The sequence below is a fragment of the Pomacea canaliculata genome, linkage group LG6, assembly GCF_003073045.1.
Source record: "Pomacea canaliculata isolate SZHN2017 linkage group LG6, ASM307304v1, whole genome shotgun sequence".
NCBI lineage: Eukaryota > Metazoa > Mollusca > Gastropoda > Architaenioglossa > Ampullariidae > Pomacea > Pomacea canaliculata.
Genome location: NC_037595.1, coordinates 14,702,678 through 14,725,545, shown reverse-complemented (window position 1 = coordinate 14,725,545; position 22,868 = coordinate 14,702,678). Strand labels below are relative to the sequence as shown.

At 37.7% G+C, this 22,868-nt stretch overlaps 3 protein-coding genes across 4 annotated transcripts; all 3 read left to right on the top strand.

The window, feature by feature from the left end:
• The first annotated feature begins 444 nt into the window (after positions 1–444).
• Positions 445–4,095, top strand: LOC112567132 (rho-related GTP-binding protein RhoA-B-like). 2 transcript variants are annotated; one of them, XM_025243678.1, is made up of 3 exons: positions 445–698; positions 1,524–1,708; positions 2,313–4,095. In XM_025243678.1, the coding sequence occupies exons 1-3, from the start codon at positions 509–511 to the stop codon at positions 2,805–2,807; spliced, it is 870 nt and encodes a 289-aa protein (XP_025099463.1). In that variant the 5' UTR covers positions 445–508; the 3' UTR covers positions 2,808–4,095. The 2 variants fall into 2 exon arrangements, with proteins under 2 accessions (XP_025099463.1, XP_025099465.1); XM_025243680.1 differs by having other exon boundaries at positions 455–698; positions 1,527–1,708.
• Positions 4,096–5,274: 1,179 nt separating this feature from the next.
• LOC112566783 (charged multivesicular body protein 2b-A-like) lies at positions 5,275–12,492 on the top strand. The gene is made up of 8 exons (XM_025243140.1): positions 5,275–5,647; positions 7,165–7,256; positions 7,716–7,757; positions 8,303–8,404; positions 9,021–9,071; positions 9,381–9,483; positions 9,712–9,818; positions 10,682–12,492. The coding sequence occupies exons 1-8, from the start codon at positions 5,611–5,613 to the stop codon at positions 10,787–10,789; spliced, it is 642 nt and encodes a 213-aa protein (XP_025098925.1). The 5' UTR covers positions 5,275–5,610; the 3' UTR covers positions 10,790–12,492.
• Positions 12,493–15,350: 2,858 nt separating this feature from the next.
• Positions 15,351–22,649, top strand: LOC112566411. The gene is made up of 2 exons (XM_025242586.1): positions 15,351–15,492; positions 17,226–22,649. The coding sequence occupies exon 2, from the start codon at positions 17,312–17,314 to the stop codon at positions 18,020–18,022; it is 711 nt and encodes a 236-aa protein (XP_025098371.1). The 5' UTR covers positions 15,351–15,492; positions 17,226–17,311; the 3' UTR covers positions 18,023–22,649.
• Positions 22,650–22,868: the final 219 nt, after the last annotated feature.

Genomic DNA, 22,868 nt, shown 5'->3' with positions numbered 1-22,868 from the left:
TGTGACAAAAAACAAACACCAATTACCCTGTCGTCTTTGAATAACGCCTTTGTTTTGTAGCAGGGTTTCTTTTTTCTTTATTTAGATGAAGGGTTAAATGTTTTTTTAAAAAAGTATAACTTTTGCTTATTTTTTTACCCTCGAAAATAAAGATTTGTCAGTTCTCTTTCTATGTTCCTCTACCTTTTATGTAGCTTGCGAAGAATCACACCTCAAACAATGGGGAGGGGGTGGAATGGGAAATATTCTTGCCTCCTTAGGATTTTTTTTTTTTTTGATGGGGTAGCTCACCCTTTTTTTCTCCCTGCTGTTTCTGAAGGTAGAGAGACAGAGATATACACCTCCTCGGCTCCTCCCCTACAAAAAAAAAAAGTACACACCCAGATATCGAGTAGGTTAGTTTTAACGTTTTCTGGCCAGCTGTCAATGAAGCAGTATATCAGCAGATAATGGCGTGCGAGGCTAAAAGCAGGCCTGAATCAGCATTACGAAAATAGCTGTTCATTGAATGGCTAGCCAGAGAGCGGCCAATGAACGGCGGCTTTTATTTTTATCTCCCCGCACTTCGTATATTTGCTGCCCCGGCCTCGCGGCCTCCAGGGTTCAGTCAACAGCCGTGCAGGGCAGTGTGGACACCGGGGGCGACAGCACTCAGCAGACCGTTATGCCTTTCTCTTGCTTTGGCGCTGGAAAATGGGGTACGTTGTTTTGTTTTGTTTTTTTTTTTGTTTTTTTTTATAAGTAAATACTTGTTTTTTTATATAAATATACCCTTTTATTTTATAGAACTATAAAAAAATCGTTTTGAGGAAACATTGAATAGCTTAAACAGTCTAATTAAACAAATTGGTTCCTTTACTCCCCGCGAATGTTCAAGACTATGTTTGATGTGTACACATGGTAGTGCGCGCGTGTGTGAGTGTAATTAGTATTCATCGAATAAGTGACGGCCATTATTGACATGTTTTTCGCGTGTGCAATATCACGGAAAATAAATGAATGCATCGTTGTCATCATCATCGCAACCTTTTAGAAGCCCCTGCGAATTAACCGAAGCAGATAATCCAACCAATAATTTGATCATGGTTCACATCCATGTGCAGTGCGGGTAACTGTACATGCATGCCATTACCTCCCAACTTTCAGCATCTACCCAGCGCCTCCAACTGTTTCACGGGCTTAGTACGATCTACAAGTCTCCTCTTCTTCATTTAATTTTGATTGACTGGTTGAGTGGGAGAGTTTAAACTGCGTCAGCTTTACTTTAGTTCTCTGAAACAAAGAAGTGTGCTCATATTAGGCTAGTTCTAATGTGGGATAATCACAGGGATTTTGTTTGTTTTATCTGTGTTCCCTCATTAAATGTAGATGTATTCATTCACGTTTAAAGTCTACAAATCAACACCAACTTACGAGTTACACTGAACTCTAACGATACACATCGCGCTTAGCTGTAGTGGGTGTTCGCATCGAGTGTGTATCATCGTTGTATGTCTGTTACAACATGTTGTCATTTGCTGCAGCAGGCGGTGCCGTGGAGGAGGAAGCCACTCACAGGATCCAGTGTAAGGCTGTGGTGGTAGGTGACGGCGAGTGCGGCAAAACTTGTCTGCTGCAACGGTTTTGCCGCGACACCTATAGCAGCCAAGGCTACCTTCCAACAGTCTTTGACACCCAGGTGGTGGACATGGTCTCTGGCACTACCACGGTCAGTGCTTTTCACACACGTGCACACGCACACGTACCCCGCACCTTACACACATGCCCTCACACACACACACATGCAAGCCTGCACGCACGCACAGATTAGCTATAAAGCTTCGGCGCTGGAGCGTAGTGACCTAGAGATGACGAAGTCGCTAGGCGTGCCCAGCCTACAGGAATGGTGATGGAGTGTTACAGAGAAGAGAATGGGTCTATAAGGAAATGATTAAACGAAGTGCAGCAAGTGCTAGTTGTGCGGCTCTGACCGGAGGAGGAAGCAGATCAGTGATCAACTAGCTTCCTTTTCCACTCCCTTCGCCCTTTTACACTTAGCAGACATTATTAATTCGTCCGATCTGGCTGAGTTTTTTTATGACAACGTCTCAAAGTTCCGTTTAGCACGCCCACACATTGCTGTGTTTGTTGTGTCCCACCTGTAGCTATGTTTATCTTGCCTCACACATTTGACAGCGCCTCCCACTGTTAATCCAGGCGAGGAAGTCAAGCGCATCCCGCCCTGTGAAGCCGAGAGAGAGAGAGGACATAGAGAATTCAAAGTAAACTACTTATGTAGTTATGTCTTAATCTTGAACATATCTGTGTGGCAGATAGAGCTGACGCTGATGGACACGGCTGGTCAAGAGGACTACGACCGTTTGCGACCTTTCGCCTACCCGGACACTGACGTGGTCATCATCTGCTTCTCCGTGGACAACCCGGACAGCCTGGAGAACGTTTTGCTCACCTGGGTCCCGGAGGTGCGTTATTTCTGTGGCGATACGGTGTCCCTAGTGCTAGTGGGCAACAAGAAGGACGTGCGGCTGCAGAACGAGGTCATTTGCCCGACTGTCAGTGACACTCACAAGGCGTGGTCCGCCATCAGCTTCATCAAGCAGGGGCCGGTCAAAGCAGCCAGGGCCATGTCTGTGGCGGCTGACATAGGAGCTGCGGGCTACTGGGAAACCTCGGCCCTGATGGATCAGGGAGTAGACGAAGTGTTTCAGGCCGTCTGTAAGCTGGCGCTAATGCGGCGCGTGCACAAACGTGGACGACGGAGCACGGGAGGAAAGAACAGTCTAATGGCGAGAATAACTGGTCGTTAACAAACACCCGACTTCCTTCATCTTTCGATTGACAAGTACTAGCTGAACAGCAAAAACAGTGTGCAGGGTCACCCGAGACATTACCCACAATGGGAAACGAACCAGACACGACCAGATATTTTTCCCGGCGGTAGAAATTTGGTATGAGTGACAGTTGAACTCTAGTGGATGTCCCGTCATGATTTAAATGACATGCACGAATAGCAATACTGTTTGTTGCCCACCCGTGTGTTCACACCTCCCAGCACATTACAGCACCGTGCAGCATGTATCGAGCTAAAGCAAGACAAACATTTAGCTTAACGCAGCAAGTGTAGAGTGCTGCACGCCACCACCAAGTACAGCACATGGTATAGAATAGTACAGGATACAAGATAGCAGAGAATAGCAGAGCGTGCAACAGCCAACACACTAATGTCTACTGTGCCACAGACAACACACTAATGTCTACCAGACACCACACAAACCTGTATCCTGTAATAGACGAATTAAAGAAATACTCGTAACAGAGTGTACAATAACTGACATAATGAATATCTTGGAACACGTGAGGTCTAGTCAGAAGCACTGGCATCGCACACGAGAGTGAAGATAATGCCAAAGGCACAGAATCGCAACAATTTCCCTTCAAAGAAAAATTGCACAGAGACAAACACCTTTATTGTCATATTGAAATCTCAGCCGTTACGGCAGCTACTGATCTCAACATCCAAGTCTGTGATATTCTGCTTTTTGTTGTAGTTACGGCTGCACATTCCTAGTGTCACTATACTAGAATTTGAAATATGGTCATTGAATGTAAAGTTGCTGATGTCAAAAGTTAATATATTTACCAGTAACATAATTTTTTGGGGATAAAATCAATAAATTTGTACCGTTACACGTTCTTTGGTGCGTGTCAGAGAGTGAGATTGGGGAGGAGTGATGGAGACGCCAAACAGTGCGTATACTAGTTTCTTTTTCATTTTGCTTCGTTATCCATCTATCTCATACCGCTTTATTATTACAAGTTATTCCATTATGCTCCTAATATTTGAATTTTTAAAATTTGTTTATAGCCTTAATATCGGTTTATACACAAACCATTAAAATAGCTTTCATCCCTCTCTCTCTCTACATGCATGTACAAGAGATAAATTTATAATAATTAAGACTTTATATATTAAAGTTCACTTGAATCTTTGTTGAAGGTACTTAGACATGTTTAATGTTCGTCTTTATTGCATCCAACAAATAATTGTAGTTGACGCGGCGCGTGCACAATAAAAGAATAAAGTTTACTACGCTACATTGTCTGGAGTCCAGTGTCATTCCTGTTCATGCCTAATAAATTTAGTTTAGTTTTAGTTTTTGCTGCTCCTTTGAGGAGCAGTGGGCCGCGAATGTCTTATAAAGACAACCTTAACTATTTTGCAGTGAAAATTACTGTTTGTGCATCCCGTATACCAAAGTCTGTTAGGTGTCATAACTGTAAGGTCAGCATTGGAACTCAGGGCTCTCGGTTCTCTTAGGAACAGACTCATTACCAACATGGACTGCATGGCTGTGTATGACCGACGACGTGCCTTTGCATTGTGTATCTTAATCACTTCATCTCTCACTTCCACGGTCAGTTGGCCTCAGTCTCGCGCTGTTCGTTGCTATTCTTTTCAGTGTCGCGAGATTCATATCGCTCATTTTACTCCTTCCTGGGGCGTCTGTTGAAACCGTATTGTCTCATTCTAAAAGTTGATGATGTAGATAAGTTTTGTAGAGCTAAAAAGACTTGCGTAGTCGGAAAATGCATGCTGTAAAAACACTTCATAATCATGTTTCTTTTGTTCGTAATACCCTAACTGTGCAAGTTTTCGAGAATAGCTCTGCCTGTTGTTTAGAATGTGTACGCTTGGGGTGGTGGGGAAACTTTATGGCCATCTTGAGAGCTCGCTAAATAAGGTAGACACTCTAGGTGATTTTTCCTAAGTTTAAATTCATACTCCCGAAGTTGCAATCGATCCTGCATAAATTTATTGAATTCGTTACAACCCCTTTGACTGCACGGTATATGTGGTAAAAGAGATTTGCCTGAGTAGTCGTAAACTGTATAAATAAGCTACATCATTTTGTATTCATAGATCACAACCCCACCCATTAAGGCCTTATGAATTTCATAATTCAACCTCTGACTTCAACTACATCACTCACGCCGATCCCATTTTCACCTTCTACGCCCATCAGTTGAACATAAGATCAGAAGCATCGTAAAACTATTACTCCTCCCATTTCAATTCTTACTCATGTGAGATCATGGCGAGTATTCTTATATATAGGTCTACAGATGTAGGCCTATATTCTGTTGTGAATCAGTGCAGCCAATGCCTGCTGTGTGCCAGTGTTTACAAAGGAAACACAAGCCCTAACATGCACAAGAAACAATACCAAAAATCGTATTACACACTGAAGCATTTTACGACAGTGCGCGCTGAACTGCGATTTACCACGAACTTCCTATATACACGTCCATGGACTTACTGGACAGCGACACAAAGCCTGTCTTCTCGTGTAAATGGTGTAATTATCCCTCATTCAACGAATCAACTAGGCTGCTATAGGTCTCTCTGCGCAACGCAATCATCACTTTTCATATTGGAGATTTCGCAAGAAAACATTCTGCAATCTAAACTTAGCCGATGAGCCATTGAGATGAAAAGGGAAATAACTAGGAATGTAGTGTCACAGTTACGCTTCCTGGATTTGTCAACCTCACATGAATCGCTGACGCTAAGGTGTACAACAACTTGAGTCACTCTTTTCAGTGTTTAACATGGCAAGTTTCTTCGGTAAAAAGCCAACAGTGGAACGTAAGTTAAAATGTTTTGATTGATATTTATCATTCATCGCTCTTCTTTTTACTTTTTACAGGCAAGCGATTTAGTACGACGAGAAACTACAATTTAACTAATCATAGTTTGTCAACAAGTCTGTTGATAAAGAGTACTACAAAATGAATACAAACAAAATATTTTGACTTTCGAAAACCTGGACCCAGTTAAAAAAATTTTTTATTGATAAATCAAAAGTAACAGTAAATCAGTTTCTATTACTACTGTCTGGTAATAATAACAACAATAAAACAACACTATAGAAGTACAGAACTATCAGAAATAACACGATGATAATAATAACAGATGCAACATGTCTATAGTATACTGAGGAAGCTCAAAAGCACTGTATAATTTTGGAAAAAAAATATAAAAAGGCCAAAACCTCTGGTAAAATATGTATGTAAAAGTGAGTGAATAATGAAGAATAAATAATAATAGTAACGATGATGAAGGCAATTAATGCATACAGGGTAAAGAGTAAGAATTGATGAGGTGAAAGGATAATAGGAAAAAATGTATCTTTAAAGAATCAAATGCTTGGAGCATTGAAACCTTACAAATAGATAGGGACAAGAAATTCCAATGTATCCACTGCTAATTAACAATGGATATATATATATAATTACAAGGTACGTTTTAAGAGCCATTATCAGATGCATGTGTATGCATGAATATCCATCTTACTATAATAATTTATTATAATAAACAACATTTTGTAAGTAATGCAGTGGTACACTAATAGTCTGAGAGTAAGAGCATCAGCTTAATCGTAGCTAAAACTTAAGAATTTCTTCCTTCAAGAACAAATTATAAAAAAGAACTACCGATGCCAATGGTTTATGAGATAAAGGGATGTCAAACTAAATTCGTTTTCATTGTTATATTACTGGCCAGGATGATTGAACAGTCACACACACAGGCATAATCACATGTATGTACACAGGTCTGAAGCAGTCTGATACTAAAAGCTTGGTATTGTAATCCCCAGTTTATGAATTCCTACTATAAGAAATCAGAGTTTTTAATACCTTACCTGCTATTAGAAATGAGGGTTCTGCTATACAAAAAACAACGATCCAGAAATTTGATCTGAAAAACTGAATTCTGTATAACAACGTGCATGAGAAGATCCAAGAACACCACAAAGACTGGCAAGCTGCATTGCTTGACTAAATGTTGAATATTCCTAAACTTTTATGTTATTCAAAGGTTAAATACATCTTTTATAAAATACAAAAATTTATAGATTGCACATGTATAGATGTGTAGGTGTTGCATGTATATGTTGTTCAGGAAATGTGGGTATTCAAAATTTAGGGATGCCAGAATAAGGTAATTAGACCCATAAGAATAATAGAAATATAGCTCATATTATTCGGATTTGTTAATGGAACAATATTCTGGAATAAGACAGTAACCAGCATGCTTGTATGTACATACAGATATACATATATGTGTTTCTGAACATGTTTATTTGGCTTTTTTTTTAACAGAACAAATCCGTCAAAATGACAAAATCCTTAAAAAACAGCAGCGTGATCTAGAAAGAGACAGGGGCGCCCTTGACCGAGAGGAGAAAAAATTGGTAAAATATTTTCATAGATATATGCCTTGTAAATTTCTTCATCTGCACTTTCTAGCTCATTGTTTCTTTTGTCATATGTTCCATCATCTTTTAACTTTTAACAAAGACCACTCTATATACAGTATCTTCAACTATGTTAAGTGTTTCCCTCAGTCATTTTTAGGGTCATACATTTGTGTGCTGTTAACCGATATGCTCAGTTATTTCTTTTAAATTAATTGCTATAAACGTTGCTTTGTCTTATCAAATAGTTTTAAAAACCTTACTGGCGGACTGTCAGAAGCTTTTATTTGATGCTAGTGATAGATTGATGGAAAGCAAGTGTTATTTTCTGTCAGCACATTTTGCTTGCCAACTTCTTAGCAAGTCAGCTGCTTTAAAGTAGATTGATATTCTCAAAAATAGAAAGAAATTCTTTATTAATACTTGGTGATCTTTTGATGAAATCTTTCTTAACAGGAAATGGAGATTAAAAAAGCTGCAAAGCAAGGCAATAAGCAGGTAAGTTTTTAGCATCAGTGTTATTGAAACATCTCTAACGTTAATTTTTATTTTGCTTTTAGTCCACATTTTGTAATAGCAAATATTTTGCTCACATTACACCGCATAATCATGCATACACACACGCATGTATGCGTGCATGCACGTGCACATGCACACACACTTTCTCTATCTCAGAACAGGTAAGAAGAATAACAGACCAAGTGAACTGATGATTTATGTCTTAAGTATTAGTTTTGTTTTTTAGTATTTTGAAAACCAGTTCATTAGCGCATGCTAAGACTAGATATATGTACCTGTTTGGTAGGTTTGAGATAATGAAAGTATTATACAAAGATATTGTCTTTTATCAAAATCTTATATAAATCTTTTATAAAACATAAAGATATATAGATTGCACACAAACCCACACACACTCTTATGATTCACTGTATACTTTGTGTGTGCCTGCGCAGACTTGCATGTACATGCAATATTGCTAATGTTGTCGATCTTTGTTAATTTTGTCTTTTAATTTTGCAATAAATATGTACTTTTATATGAAGGCAGCAACTATCCTGGCAAAGCAGCTAGTTGCCTTGAGAAAGCAGAGGACAAAGAGCTATTCCATGGGGTCCAAGATACAGTCTATTGGCAACCAGCAAAAGGTGAGGAACAGGGTACTTTGAGATTAAAATCTTTAATCATATTGCATTGTGATGCAGATATAAGTCCAGCAAGATTTCCATTAACAATACCAACTGTGCCACTGAGGGTTAATAAATATAGTGTATTTATTTTATATTTTTTATATTTAGCTGAAGCTGAACCATTATGGCTATGTGCATTAACAGGTTAGGTAACTATATCACAGATTTGGCAGTTGTAGTCCTTAGATTGTATTTCAGGCAGACATGTGAGTTAATTGTTTTTGTCATTTTGGTTTTTATTATAACCCCCAGTATTAAAAAAAGCACACTTCCTCATGTTTGACAGTAAATTTTCCAGTGGTTCACTTTGGTTTTCACCAACTTTCAACAAAAATGGAGAGATGAGTGCAAATGAGGAATAATCTATTTATAAAAACAATGTTAGATTATGTTTGTGAAGGTGTAGTGTCACCTTTACAAAAATCATACCTTTTTTTTATTTTCATTTGCTTCTTTGCAAAGACCTGCAGTTCTTGTGAATGAAAACTTTCATTAGACTGTAAAGCATTCAAGTTCAGCGCACAGTGTTAATGAGCTAATTGTTTTGAACGAAGTTTGAACTTTTCTTTGGCAGATGATGCACTCAAACATGAAAATGGCAAATGCAATGGGTACGACGACCAAGGTGAGAAAAGATCGAGATTATGAAAGTATTTGATTTCTTTGTGGAGCTAATGTGCTTAATTAGCCTGCTGCAGATCTTACTGATTATTTGCTTAAGGGAACTTATGATGCAAGACTGACACAAAGACATGAGGGAATATTGATAAATTGAAAAAAAAACGTTCTACTTTATCAGTACTTGTTTAGGATCGGTCAAAAGAAAAATGATCACAGATTGTATCTTTATCACCTTTGTGACTAATATAGTCACTATGAGACTTTGTGGACCTGGTGGATTCAGTTTATGATAATTCTTGTTTGCTGTGTGCAGACCATGACTCAAATGAACAAAGTAATGGATCCTCAGAAGACAATGCAGGTCCTCAAAGAATTTGAAAAAGAATCGACCAAGATGGAAATGTCAGAGGAAATGAGTGAGTTTAGTTTATTTTTTTATTTCCCATTAATATATAATACCAGCCATAAGATGCTATGGAGAAAACTTTTGTTTTTAAATTTGAAAAATGTTCCTGATGTCACTCTTTGAGTAAAATATGGCTGATGTAACAGATGACAAAGCAAAAGATGCTAGCGCCATTTCAACATGGCTGATTATGGTACTTTTTTAAAATTGTGTCTGGCATGCTGCCTGATTGTTGCAGTTAATGACACGCTGGATGACATTCTAACGGAATCTGGAGATGAAGAAGAACAAGATGCTGTTGTTAACCAGATCCTTGATGAGATTGGCATTGAAATCACTGACAAGGTTTGTGCTTGCTCATACCTGGTTGTATTTATCACATATGAATGCTTATAAAGAGGAAGGTGTAATTGCTATTATGCATAAGGTTTGAGTGTGCTTACACATTTTTTTTGACAAGGAAAAATCTTGACTTGTTCTAGCTGACACAGCCTTATTTTGAACCAGCCGCACAGACTTATGCATATTGCACATGCGATTCATTTTCAGAATTATTAATTTTTTTTCTGACTTTATTATGAACGATTTTTTATATTTATTTATTTTTACACAGAACAGTGTTGTCTGTATTACATCTTAGCAACATCACACACTACATTAACAAGCTGCAACTTGTAGGAACATCATGGAGCACTGATGAATACAGTCTTGCGGTACACGATATTTCAGACAAAAACAAACCATACGAGGGTGCTCCATTGTAATCTTATGGGACTACTGTTGAATATATTGTTCATTATTGACCAAAATGTTGCTATGCAGTCTACATACACTCTATGGTGTTTGCACAACTACAAAGTCCCCTATAGCATGACTATAAATATAACTGAGTAAAGCTTACAAGATGTAGTTAATAATTTGGCATCCCTGATTTCTGACCTGATAGAATTTATGTGTAGTTCTGAGTTGGGGAAGGGATTTTCTTTAGTTTTACTATTCCTGATGAACACAACATGCAAGCTCTCCTACCTGCTTGTCTATTTGATCTTGCAAAAGTGTGGCATTACACACGGAACGACATAAAGTGAAGAAGATACTTTAAAGAGTATGTATGTTAAGAAACTGCTTGAAGGAGGCAGATGAGTGTTTCCTGAGAAAATATTTATGATAAATTCCAGATAAGGATATTTATTCTTGTTGGATTACAGATGCTGAATGCTCCATCAGCAGCACATAGTAAGATTGGGGAGACATCAAAGAAAGGAATAACAGACAGTGACATTGAAAAGCAGCTTGCAGCTCTGAAAGACTTATGAGTGATGGAAATTATAAATTAACTGCTAGCATGCTTGTGGTGCACTGATCTAAAGGGTGTCATTTCTGTGCTGTCCCATTATACCATTTCAATTGCTCATGCATTCATGTCATGGACATTATGTTAAACTGAAGCTTGTGAAATAAAATGTGTCAGTATGTGTGCAGAAAAATATATTATAATTATTATATTTTCTAAAAATAATTAGAGTATAATTTCTGATGTAATTTGGTCAAAGAACTCTTTATACTATTCTGGTTTTTATTACATGCAGAGTGTACTTTGAAAAGATTGTGCTTGTTATAGGAACTTAAACTGAAAGAGTTCTAAATGCATTTCTAAAAGGTAGCAGATCACAGAGTTCTTGAGTTCCCCTCCCTCTCCACCCCCTAACTTCCCCATAGTAGCACAATAAACTTAATGTTTAGAATAACTTTGTGTCAACTAGCAGCATAGAGTTTTGCAGTGTTGTTGACATTTGACATTGCTAGTCATTATTTACCAGAATACTTAATGAGAGGAAAGTTTGTAGGACACACACATATATATATTGAAGCAAGTCTTTATACATTCAGGTTGCATATATTGCACTAATATTGCGCTGTACATGTTATGCATTGCAAAATAAAGTTCCTCTAGTTAAACATATATAACCAGAGGTGAAAGGCTGAGTTGATATTGAACAGGAACCCCAGTTCATTCTTACTGATAGGGTCATACTGCTGTTATTACTTTACCACAAGAATTGATTGTTGATATTAGTTATTTGAAGTGGATTTGAGACCTTGCAAAAACTAAATGGGTCATAATACTAGTGATGGGGACTGGGTTGGAGACCTTGCAATATGCTAAACCTATCTATTTAAAAATATTTGTACTGCAGGTTATCTTGAGAAAAAAACTAAAGGAGCTTTTAACTCTGTTAGTGAACATGAATCCAGATGTCTAGGAGTGTGTTTCAATTCTTAAATTGCATACACATTAAAATTTGTGCCACTTGAGGAAGTGACTAGTGTTCGCCTCCATGTGACTCATTATGCAAATAGCAGTGGAGGTTATTAGGAGAACTGTAAGTTTGCTGTCAAAGAAATTGTATTTTTTCCAGTGTATTATTAGCATTTTATTATTTGTGTAAAATGGTTTTATGGTTTAGAGCTTAATGTATATGCAGTGTATTGTATGTATGTGTGTTTAGATGTGTGTGAGAGAGAGATCTTGGACTGTTTATTTCATATTGTGAAAAATTGTTATCGCTAATGGAATTATTACCTGTAGGTAAATGAAAATTGTTTTAAAGTCTTCAAAACTGCATCAGATAATGAAATGGGCCTCTGAATCTTGGGGACTTAAGGCCATTATAGGCTGCTTCTTGGTATATTTTAACTGTACCCACTTTGAAACTCAAAATATACACTATAAAGAGTATTAATGCATCAGATGATTGTTTTGTTATTGTTTGCTTCAATAACTGACAGGACTAGCACGTTAACATAGTAAACCAGTCATGTTGACAGCAGCATACTTCTCTGCTCAATGTGGTTCATGTTGAACTAAATGTTGGTTGAAGCTTTCATTGGGTACAAGTTTTAATTTAATGACTTCTTGATCTTGTTTACCAAATCAAAACAAAGAGTGAAGGTCTGAATGCTGTGAATAGTTTATCAAAATGATTGATTTGTTAAATTAAACACAATTAATTGCATTTCAACTTTTTCTCTGTCTATGTGTGTGTGCGCATGTGCATGCATATCTTTGCATGTATGAGAATGTACATTTTGCAAAGAAGAATCTTCCTCTTCTAACCAGCAAGCTGATCATTTTGACGATTAAGTAAAATTCATACATTCAAATAAATATGCTTTTTACAGATGCATTCAGGCATTCTGCTTGAGAATATATCGTGCAATACTTCATGTTACAAGTAAAAAGGGTAACAGTTGTAATGGTTCCTCTAACGTAGAAGAATGTAGTTTTCTGTTTTTAGTTTATTGTTACTCCTTGAGGAGCATAGGGCCGCAGGAGTGTAGTTTAAGAACTCTTATTTTCTCAGGGCGTTTGTGAGGGCTGTACACCTCTCCTGTCTTACCACTAACTAATATCTATATACGTCCTTGGTCTTACCTTCCCCAACCCTCTAAGGAGCCAGGTTAGGTTAAAGAAGAAAATGCGCAGCGTCACGTGGGTATCACACTAGCTAATGTGTTTCCACCTTCGGGTTCGGATGCTGTTGATCTAACTACTGACTATATGCTATCCACTCCTCAAATTAGCTGGAACTTCGCAAGAGGGTATATAAGCGTTGCATGGTCTCGGCAGTCATCGGTCCACCCACGAACATATATCCTTTATACGCCAGTGCTCTGTCACTATCATACATGCAGAGGAAATAAAAGGTCCACAATTAATTTTGCGATTACCTTTAACGTTTACGATGAACATTTACGTCTTTGTATTTTGTTTTAAATAAAGTTTGGTTTTTTGTGAGAAGCGCGAATAGCAATTAGCCTATATAACTCGTCTTTTCTCTCAAAGATCATAGAGAAAATAGTTTTGACACAGCTCTAGGCCTACTTCAAGCGCACCAGCTCATCCCCCATGCTCAGTCAGCATATAGACCTTTTCACAGTACCGAAACTACTTTAATTAAAGTGACCACCGACATATCATCTGCCCTTGACAGTGGTGATGTTTCTGCCTTAACTCTACTGGATCTGTCTGCTGCATTTGACACCATGGACCACTCTCTGCTCCTTCATAGACTACACACCCTCTACGGGATTTCTGGACCTGCGCTAGCGTGGTTCAACTCCTATCTCACTGATATCTCTCAGACTGTGTTTGTTGATGGTCAAACATCTTGCCCTTCTCCACGTTCTTGTGGCGTCCCTCAATGCGGATCAGTACTCGGCCCAGTTCTGTTTATTCTGTACATGAAACAATTTCATCTTGCATCCAGTTTCACAAAGTTTCTCATCAATCATATGCTGATGATATCCACCTGTATTGCTCCACTCCACCGGCTGGGTCTCACTCTGCTACCAGCACCATTAAGGTGATCAGACGTCCCGCTTTAGGCGGGACAGTCCCGCTTTTGACCTCGTGTCCCGCCTGAATATCGGGCGGAACGCCCAATGTCCCGCTTTCTGGCTTTCTGGCAAGTCCATCAAATGTCCCGCTTGTCTTTAAAAATCACTTTTTTTGGCCTTCTTTGACCGTGACGACACCATCATCAGCACCTGTCCCGCTTTCGCCCCCGAAACGTCTGGTCACCTTAAGCACCATAGAAGTCTGTATTAATGAAGTCAAAGACTGGATGGTGACAAACTTAACTCAATGATTACAAAACGTAAGCCCTCCTATGTTCTCGAAGAAGAAATCCATCTTTCACTCATTTGTCCACCAAATCACAACAAGGTGGGCAAAACCCACGTCACCTTTGCGTCCTCCGTCAGGAATCTGGGATTCATTGTCGCTGCAGACATGACTCTTGCCAAACAAGTTATAGCTGTCTGTCAGTCTATTATGAGCTACGCAAGATCAGTGCAATCCGTCACATTCTCTCTGCGCGCACTACCAATTAACACTCTTGTCTGTGTGTTTGTTCTGTCCAGATTTGATTACTGCAACTCGATATCTTGCTTGCTGGCTGCCCTGTATACCTTCTTCGCAAACTCCAGAAAGCACAGAACGATCTGCTGCACGTCTGGTGCTTAGAGCTAGGAAACGGGACCACGCCACCCCTCTCCTTCGTTTTCTACTCTGGCTTCCTATCTGCTCTGGCATCCAGTACACAAACTCGATCTCCGTGCTTGATTCTTTAATTGCTGGCACCTGCCCTAATTATATCTCTGAGCTGCTCTTCCCTTACATCCCAGCTAGACAACTGATCCGTTCCTCGTCTGATGACCGTCTCCTTACTCCTCCTGTCACCAAAACAACAACATATATATATATGGAAACAGGATTTTTAGTTATTGTGCAGCGAAACAAAGAAACTCTCTCCCTTTCCATATCCGCCACCTACCCACTATTGAATCCTTTAAAAGTGCACTGAAAACGCACCTCTTCCGTAAACATTATCCAAAGTGCCCCAAAGATAAACATTAAAAATTGTATGTATCATTATAGCTGTGTGTCGCCAATGGAGTATTGTGTAGAGGCGAGCTATTATTTATGCATATGTGTTTTGTAATCTGTAAGTCCTGACTCCTGAGCCATTCGAGCAACTCAATTACATTACGGGGACAGCCTCAAGCTATCGTTGTTTTGTGCATTGAAAGAACACGTACGTACGGACGTCGTGTATGTGTGTTGCTTGTGAGAGCACCGGCGTCCGTGTCATAGTACGGTTGTTTATTCTTCTATAGTCCATATGTTGTTTTCATGTCTGTGCATGTTTCATTTTTGTTCTTATGCGTCAATAGCATACTCCTTAGAAGTGTGAGTATGCGCTTTACAAAATTTATTATTATTTCACACTTGTCATACCAGAGCAGTTACGCGGAGGCTAGGATTCCTGTAACACGCATGCGTTGAAGCGAACTTCAGTTCAGCGCATGCGTATTAATGGATGATGTTCTCCACGTAACTGTTTGTGGTTTTCTCGTCAGTAGAATCAAGGTGGGATACTCTGTTGAGTAACTGGGCAGCAACCGCATCTTCATATAGAAGGAAATGATTCCTATTTCTTCAATATTTATGCAGGTACGAAAGATTTCTACATTTCTTCAGTTCACTATCTTAAGATAAATATAATACGCTCAAGATACAGGCATTTCTGGAAGGTTTTGTGATTTAAAAAAAATGCTAGACTGTTCAGAATTTATCGATTCTTGTCTGGCGCAGCCATAATTTGCCATTCAGGAATTTGTTTACTTGTTTACGTAAACATCTTGTTTCTTCACCCGATTTAAGTCCTAAATGTCAGTTGTCATGTCTTGATTTAACACTTAAACAATAATTTAGTGCATCTTTGAATTACTGCAAGATATTTTGGATTGCCTGATATTCACATCTACGAGTAACGTCTGCAACTGGTGAGAAGGTACACTGTATCTGTATAGGATGTAAACAAAAGTTAAAGTTGTGTTATTTCAGAAGTTTTGATTCCCTAAGTATCCACAGACTTGTGTGGATATTTATCTGTTCTCAGCAAGGGATCACAAAACAGACCGTTTTAAACAGGTTGAAGGAAAGTTACAATTATTCCTTTTGTTTTAGGAGTTACGCAATTTTTCGTATCAATTACTTATATGTGTTGTTGACAATAGTTTAAACAGTATTTCCCTAATAGTTATCATAATGAGCAGAATATATTATTTTAATACCCAGGTGTAGAAAGGAATAGAAATGTGGAAGAGGACTTCCAGAACTACAGACTAAGCAAAAAGAAGAAGAAAAAAATAAAAAAAATAAAAAGAGAGCAACAAGTAACACCTAAACCAGCCACATTATAAGAAATTCGTTTTCTGATTGTTAGAATAGCAAGCAAGTTGCTCATTTGTTAAGTGTAGCAAACAAAATCGTTCATATAAATATACCCACATTAACATTACAGTTTGTAGATATTGCAACATGCTGTAATTTTAAAATGAAAAAAAACACACTTTTTTTTCATGATTATGATATGGAAAGTAGATGACTGCAGATACCTTGTGAAGCAAAAAATCTTCGGTAGGTTTTAGTAAGTTTTGCAGATAGCATACATAGTAGCTATATGTGTAACAAAACTGAAAGAAATTTTAGTGTTTAGACATTTTTTAGACAATAATAATAAAGGAAAGAAAAAGGGGTAAAGCCTACTACAGGGAAAAAACTGAACAAACACAGTAGTCCATTATCCACAAGTGTACATAGTCAAAGTAAGTGCATGAACTATGAAAAGAAATCCTATAGACCGGAAAAAAAGGGAGGACCAGAGTTGTCTGTGCAGCCTAGTTACACATTTACAATCCAAGATTTAGATCTGCAATTGTTTGTCATTTATTGATGAAGTCATTAAAAAGAACAGATCAAGAATGCTCATGATAAACCACTGTAGGTTAAACAAGCTGTAGACAGATCTTGTAAACTCTTTTAGTATTTTCAATCATGGATGTTTAAATGGATTGTTCATTTTAAAGTTTTAGAGTATTACAGCAGACTTTGCTCACTTTTAAATGAAATTGAAATATACAAATGAGACACATTTTCAATTAAAAACCATTTATTCATCATTTAATGTTTTAAAATACAGTAAATCTTGGAAAACATTCCTCTGCTTAGTGATTTCATAGTTTGCAAATGTAATTCTTTAGCCTATATTTAGCCTATATTCATTAAAAGAATGAGTTTAGAGGTCATTGGTACTTTATCAGGTGACTAAGATGTATCATATTGTAAGGACTTTGGGAACATGTTTTATTCATGATTTTGCCTTGTATGTTTCTTTGTCACAGATTTCAGAAGAATTAAGGGTTCTTGCTGCTTAAAACAGCAGATATGATCCTTGATTTGACTGTAAATACTAAAGAAAGTGTCTGATATGAAAAGTAAAAACTGGATGATGTGGAACTGCATGGTGACATGGCTGGGAAAAATGACTTGGCGTGCTGCAGGAATTATGTTTATTTTTGTTGTTGTGTCGTTGCTGATGACTTTTTACGTTTTCAGCAACATGCATATGAAGCACCAACCGTGGTATAGCTTCCCATCTCCTTGCCATCTAGATTCTACAACTGAGTCTGACATGGTGTATCTGGTACACAAAATAGATGAAGTTTTTCGTGAGCTGCATGTGCCTTATGTTTTGTGCTATGGCACGTTGTGGGGAGCTCTCCGACAAGGCGCAATTTTGCCTTGGGACAATAACATAGATGTATGTACTCTTCACTCTGAATTCACTAAAGTTTCATTCTCTATGGTTCAGGAAACATTTCAACAGCATGGAGTGACATTTAAGGGTCATTTTGGTGGTGGAGAGTATCATTTAACATTTAACAGTGCTTCTGGAACACTGCATCTATGGACAGTGTCTGCAGATGGAGAATTTGCATATCCGAGTGGCTGGTTTAGTTCTTTACAAAGAATGTTAGGTAATACACAGCCTTTTGTGCCAGCTCACTTGTTGGAGGCCCCACTGCAGTCCATACTGTTTCATGGCAAGAACATGCTAGTACCACATGAAAACATTGAGATGCTGAAGTATCTTTATCCAGACAACTGGTGGCTTGAGGTCAAGCCTCCTGGCTGTTAGTTTTGTAATAACATAAAGCCGGATGCCTTTGATCAACATTTACATTGCAAAGTGCCTTCAGTCAACGGTGACTTAATACTCGTAATAATTGGAGGAGGTATCTCATGAGGAAAATCATTGTTTCACCACATTTTATTGCTATTGAAGATAGTTTGTCAGCTATCATTTAAAAAGTGTGTATTTTGGGCTAGAGGAAGGAGTACTTAGGTATGAAGCATTTAATAATTTCTATAGACTTTGTAGGTTTGTATTCTTAAAATTCAGCATACATCAACAAAACATGTTTAGGAGTTTATAATTTTAAATAGAAAAATTTGTAATCTGATGTTCACTTTCCTGTCGGTCACAGCGAAAGTCTAAAATTGCAAGACTAAGAGGAGGATGCAAAATTTCAGAAATTCTAGCAACAAGAAAATCAAAAACTAATGATTAACTATAAGCTGTATGATAATGAAAATATTTTAGACTTTTCATGCAATATAGAAGTAACTGGAAGAAAATCTGTTAGAAGACTTGCTGTACAGTTTTCAAAGTTGTTTTTCTCAGAACCAAAATTTGCTTCAGCAATGATATTGGAAAGCAAACGAAAACACTTCAAATATATATTGCATCCTCCAGATTTGTAAAGTGTAAAATTCATGTTCAGTTAGATACATAGCAAATGACTGTATGATAGCTTGCTTATTGTGGAAGAATAATTTACCTTCTGCCATTCCAACTCATTTTTGTCACTGCTCAAATTTGTAAAACAGTCATTGTAACTTACAATCATGGTTTCACTCAGTAAAGTATTAGTATGTTCAGAATATACTATAAGTTATACATACCAAATTTCAAGCTTATCTATAATGATAAGAAAGTTTAAAAAGTGTACATGGTCCCAGTTAGTGATGGCAGAATTTCTGTTTTTCATAAAGAAAATCACCGACATCACTATCCCATAAATCTTTTCCTTGTATGCATTTTTTCATGCATTTCAAACATTTTTTCTCCTTGTCAATTAACAGAGTATGTCAAATTTCTGTTGAGTAATATGTCCATCTGAAGACAATGCAGGCATTATATTTGTGTTTGCCAATGACCTGATATATTCAAATACTAATAGACACCGTAGAGTAACTACATTTTTCTTGGAAACATAAAGGTGAGAATAAAGTTAATGGTCATTTCTAGGTGCCATTTAAGTTTGCTTTGAGTTAATAGTGTTGGCCTAAATCTTATTGACTTATCATTCAGAATGAAAAATTTGTTCACTTGTGAGCATTGTACTTTGTAGAAGGAATACAAACCTTTACATTCACTTTAAAAAGTATGACACTGGAGCTTTCTTTAAACTTAAAGATTGACATGCCTCCCCTCTAAACAGCTTGATTATGATTATGTCATTGTTAGTAAATCTGTATGTCTTTTTTAGGGTAACATTTCAAGTCTATTACGATTACATTTCAATACATTCGTGACCGTAAGTCCCTTCGGATCTTTGTGATATCAGAGGTTTTCTTATTCCACGCTTTATTTCTGAGATTTAAAAAAAATGTATGTTATGACCCTTTTTTTTTTTAAAGGGTGGCTACAATTTGTTTGGGTAAATATGCCTATGACACTGTCAGCTCATTCAGATTTATAATAATAAAGGGAATTTATGTTGTGCATTATTAATCCTTCCCATCAAAAACTAGCTCAAAGTGCTTCACAAAAAAAAAAAGATATAAACACAGACATAATAATAATGGTATCAAAACAAAGAACATGTTGAGAAGGTGAATGCCATTAAATATGTGCTGACTTCCAGTGGGTTATACATTGGTTATCACATTGTCATACCAGTTATATTTTGACTTTAAAACTAAAGTGCAAATACAGGCAACCTGACAGAAGTATGCTTTTGCAGTTATGTTTTGACTAAATGTGTGACTTGAAGCATCATGACTATACTATGAAAGGATGGGGCTAATGGTTGTATATGCTATGTTTGTTTATTTTCAAAATTTGCACACATACACATGTATAAACATATTTTACATAGTCTATTTTGAAGATATGGCTCATTCAGTATTTATTGCCCAGCATAGGATGAAGACATGTTTGAACTGAAGGGAGCACTAGTGTGTGCAGTTTTATTTTAAGGTTTTTTTTTTTACCCCATGATTGGAAAAATGAGTGCATGTCATAGTTCATGCATTATGTTATGTCTTAAGTTTGATATCGATTTTATGTTGAGGTGAGCTAATATTTTTTAGGTGATGACAGTCAAAAAAAAGTATGTAGGTTTTTCCAAAGGGTAATTTTATTTGCTATCTTGAAAGTATTCTGCAAGGTCTTTGACTGGAGAAACAACTAAGAAACTTGGATGCTGCCAGATAAAAGCAAAGATGTGAATGTTGTTTGGGTTGAACAATTAAACTAGCATGACAGTTGTTATCCTTAATACTCTTTGTGATCTCATTTTCATTCAGTGTACTGGAAACTTGTCACAGTACCTGGCCTTCTGTGTGACTATGCATTTGTGTTTGTATGTTCTATGATTTTTAATTTATCATGTCAATTTAAAGAACACCTTACTGTTGTAAGGACACATCCTTTTTCTTCACTCAAGTAGTTCATGCTAATGCATACTTTTTTTTTAAGTAGAGTGACTATTTACAATATTGCTATGCATTTTAGTAGGTATGCACTGAAATGGCTTTTTGTTTATTGAACTAATAATATTAATAGTGATAATGGGCATAATATACTGCTCAAAACAATGGAAAGGCCAGTTGTATAATCAGTTTCGTGCCAATTAACACAGACAATATTGATTCTTTATTCAGTAAATGAAACCTTATTAGCCAATTTAATTCAAACACATTTTAACAACAAGAATTTGAGCTTGGACCCTTGTTTTCAAATTCAGGAAAGTGATGACAGAGAAAAAGAAAGCATCATCATATGTGAATGCCTGAATGCACGCAAGGCACCATTGTCTTAAGGAATAAACCAATATTCTCAGAGTTCTTTGAGGAATCGCTTGCCGCTCTTGCTGAAGAAACTGGTACAGCTGATCGAGGTCAACTGCTAGGGAATGGTTGGCTCTAAGTCGCTGGCACAGATGTTCAATGGGATTCAGATCTGGGGAACAGGCCTGTCAGTCCGTGTGGCTGACTTGTTGCTGCTCATTGACGACCCTGGCCGTTTGTGGTCTGCCGTTGTCCTGAACAACGGGGCTTGGTCCAATGGCCTGCATAACCTAAAGCTTCAAAATGTTATCACTGCATGTCATGCCTGTCAGGTTGCCTTGCACCAGAGGGAAGTTCTGTATGCTATCCCCCGTCCCACCCCACATCATGATGGATCCACCACCATAGCGATTATGCTCCACCACAGTGGGATCGTGGTAATGCTCTCCCTGTTGTCTCCAGACAGAATGGTTCATCGTGGGTGGAAGGACTTGGCAAAGCGAGATTCGTCAGTGAAGACAACTGTGGCCACTGTTACCTTGTCCATGTCAGATAGTGTTGTACCCATGCAAGACGAGCAGTGCAGTGTGCATGTGTCAGGACAGGGCGGACTTTGACCAAAGATTGCTCTCCCAGTTTCTCAAATACCTACATACATGCAGCCATGCAATGACCCTCCCTTGGTCGACTACTTAATCGTCGTCTCTGTGGCATGATTGAAAATGCGCATAGAAACCGGCAATGAACCCTCCCAGGGCTGTTGACAATGGACAGGGTTTGAACATGCACTGCATGTTTTCTACTGTTCAGTTCTGCCTTGTCGTGTGGAAATGTTGCAATTAAACGCATTTTTGTTTACTTGACTGCTTTACTTAGCACGCACAAGAACAGCCTGGATTGTCATCAACACGTTGACTGTTCATCCCCACGTCACGAAAAACGATTTTGAAGGTATTGCTCACTGTTGGTACAAACACGATTAATAAAAATGTAGATAATATGATGGCTTTTTCATTGTTTTGAGCAATGTAAATGCATCTCGTCTGTGATGTTTGCAGAGACCAATCTGTTCAGTTTGTCCCTGCTATATTTACATGTACCTAAAGGTGCATCGTTTAATATTAATGAAAAAAACTTCGAAAGAAAAATATTTCTTTCATATGATGATGATGTCGATTTGTAATGCGCAGGTATCCATTCAGAAGAATGCTCATTGCGCAGAAAAAACAAAAGAAGAAAAAATAAAGCGAACAAATAAAACACCAGGAAAGTAAAAAATATAGACAGAAGAGCATGTTCCGACTGTCTTCAATATTTGTATTTTACACATAAGTTGGTTGTGCTTAGTAAGTTCTATACTTTGAATTTGTCTTACTTTTCTATCCATATTTCAGTGAGATTTTTAGAAATCTTAATTTGTGAATTGTTTTTTTAAATATCAGAAGTGACATATTTCAATCTTGTAGCTAATTAGTGAGGTCTCTGACAACGTTTTTGTATAATGTATATATGTTTTTTGTCGTTTCTTATTTATTCATCTAGGGACACAACCAGTTAGTAATGCGTGTGAGGAAGACATGGGCCTGACTATAGGAGATACTTTAGCGTTGACTGTGAGCAAGGCTGTCTGCCTGTTCATTCCGCTGTAAATTTCTTGCCATAGAAAATAAAAAGTTGTTCATTTGTTATGTTGTGCAGAGTTCTTAAGGGCGGAGTGTGACATCTTCGATGAGAGTGACAGTGATCGCATTTTAACGAAATTCGGTCCGATTTCTCTCTTGTGACATGCAAGCAGACATGTACATAGGTCAGTAAGGAGGTTGGGTGGGGAAAAGATTTGTGCATGACAGGAAGGTGTAGAGGTAGCGGGTAGAATGCGATCACATGACGAAGTGGAGACGAGGTGT

Excerpts from the sequence above, each read along its gene's own strand:
- LOC112566411 (XM_025242586.1), top strand. The coding sequence starts at position 17,312 with ATGAAAAGTAAAAACTGGATGATGTGGAACTGCATGGTGACATGGCTG.
- LOC112567132 (XM_025243678.1), top strand. The coding sequence starts at position 509 with ATGGCTAGCCAGAGAGCGGCCAATGAACGGCGGCTTTTATTTTTATCT. Across the intron at positions 699-1,523 it reads CTTTGGCGCTGGAAAATGGG|CAGGCGGTGCCGTGGAGGAG; the intron begins GTACGTTGTTTT and ends CATTTGCTGCAG. Across the intron at positions 1,709-2,312 it reads TGGTCTCTGGCACTACCACG|ATAGAGCTGACGCTGATGGA; the intron begins GTCAGTGCTTTT and ends TCTGTGTGGCAG.
- LOC112566783 (XM_025243140.1), top strand. The coding sequence starts at position 5,611 with ATGGCAAGTTTCTTCGGTAAAAAGCCAACAGTGGAAC. Across the intron at positions 8,405-9,020 it reads CTATTGGCAACCAGCAAAAG|ATGATGCACTCAAACATGAA; the intron begins GTGAGGAACAGG and ends TTTCTTTGGCAG. Across the intron at positions 9,819-10,681 it reads GCATTGAAATCACTGACAAG|ATGCTGAATGCTCCATCAGC; the intron begins GTTTGTGCTTGC and ends GTTGGATTACAG.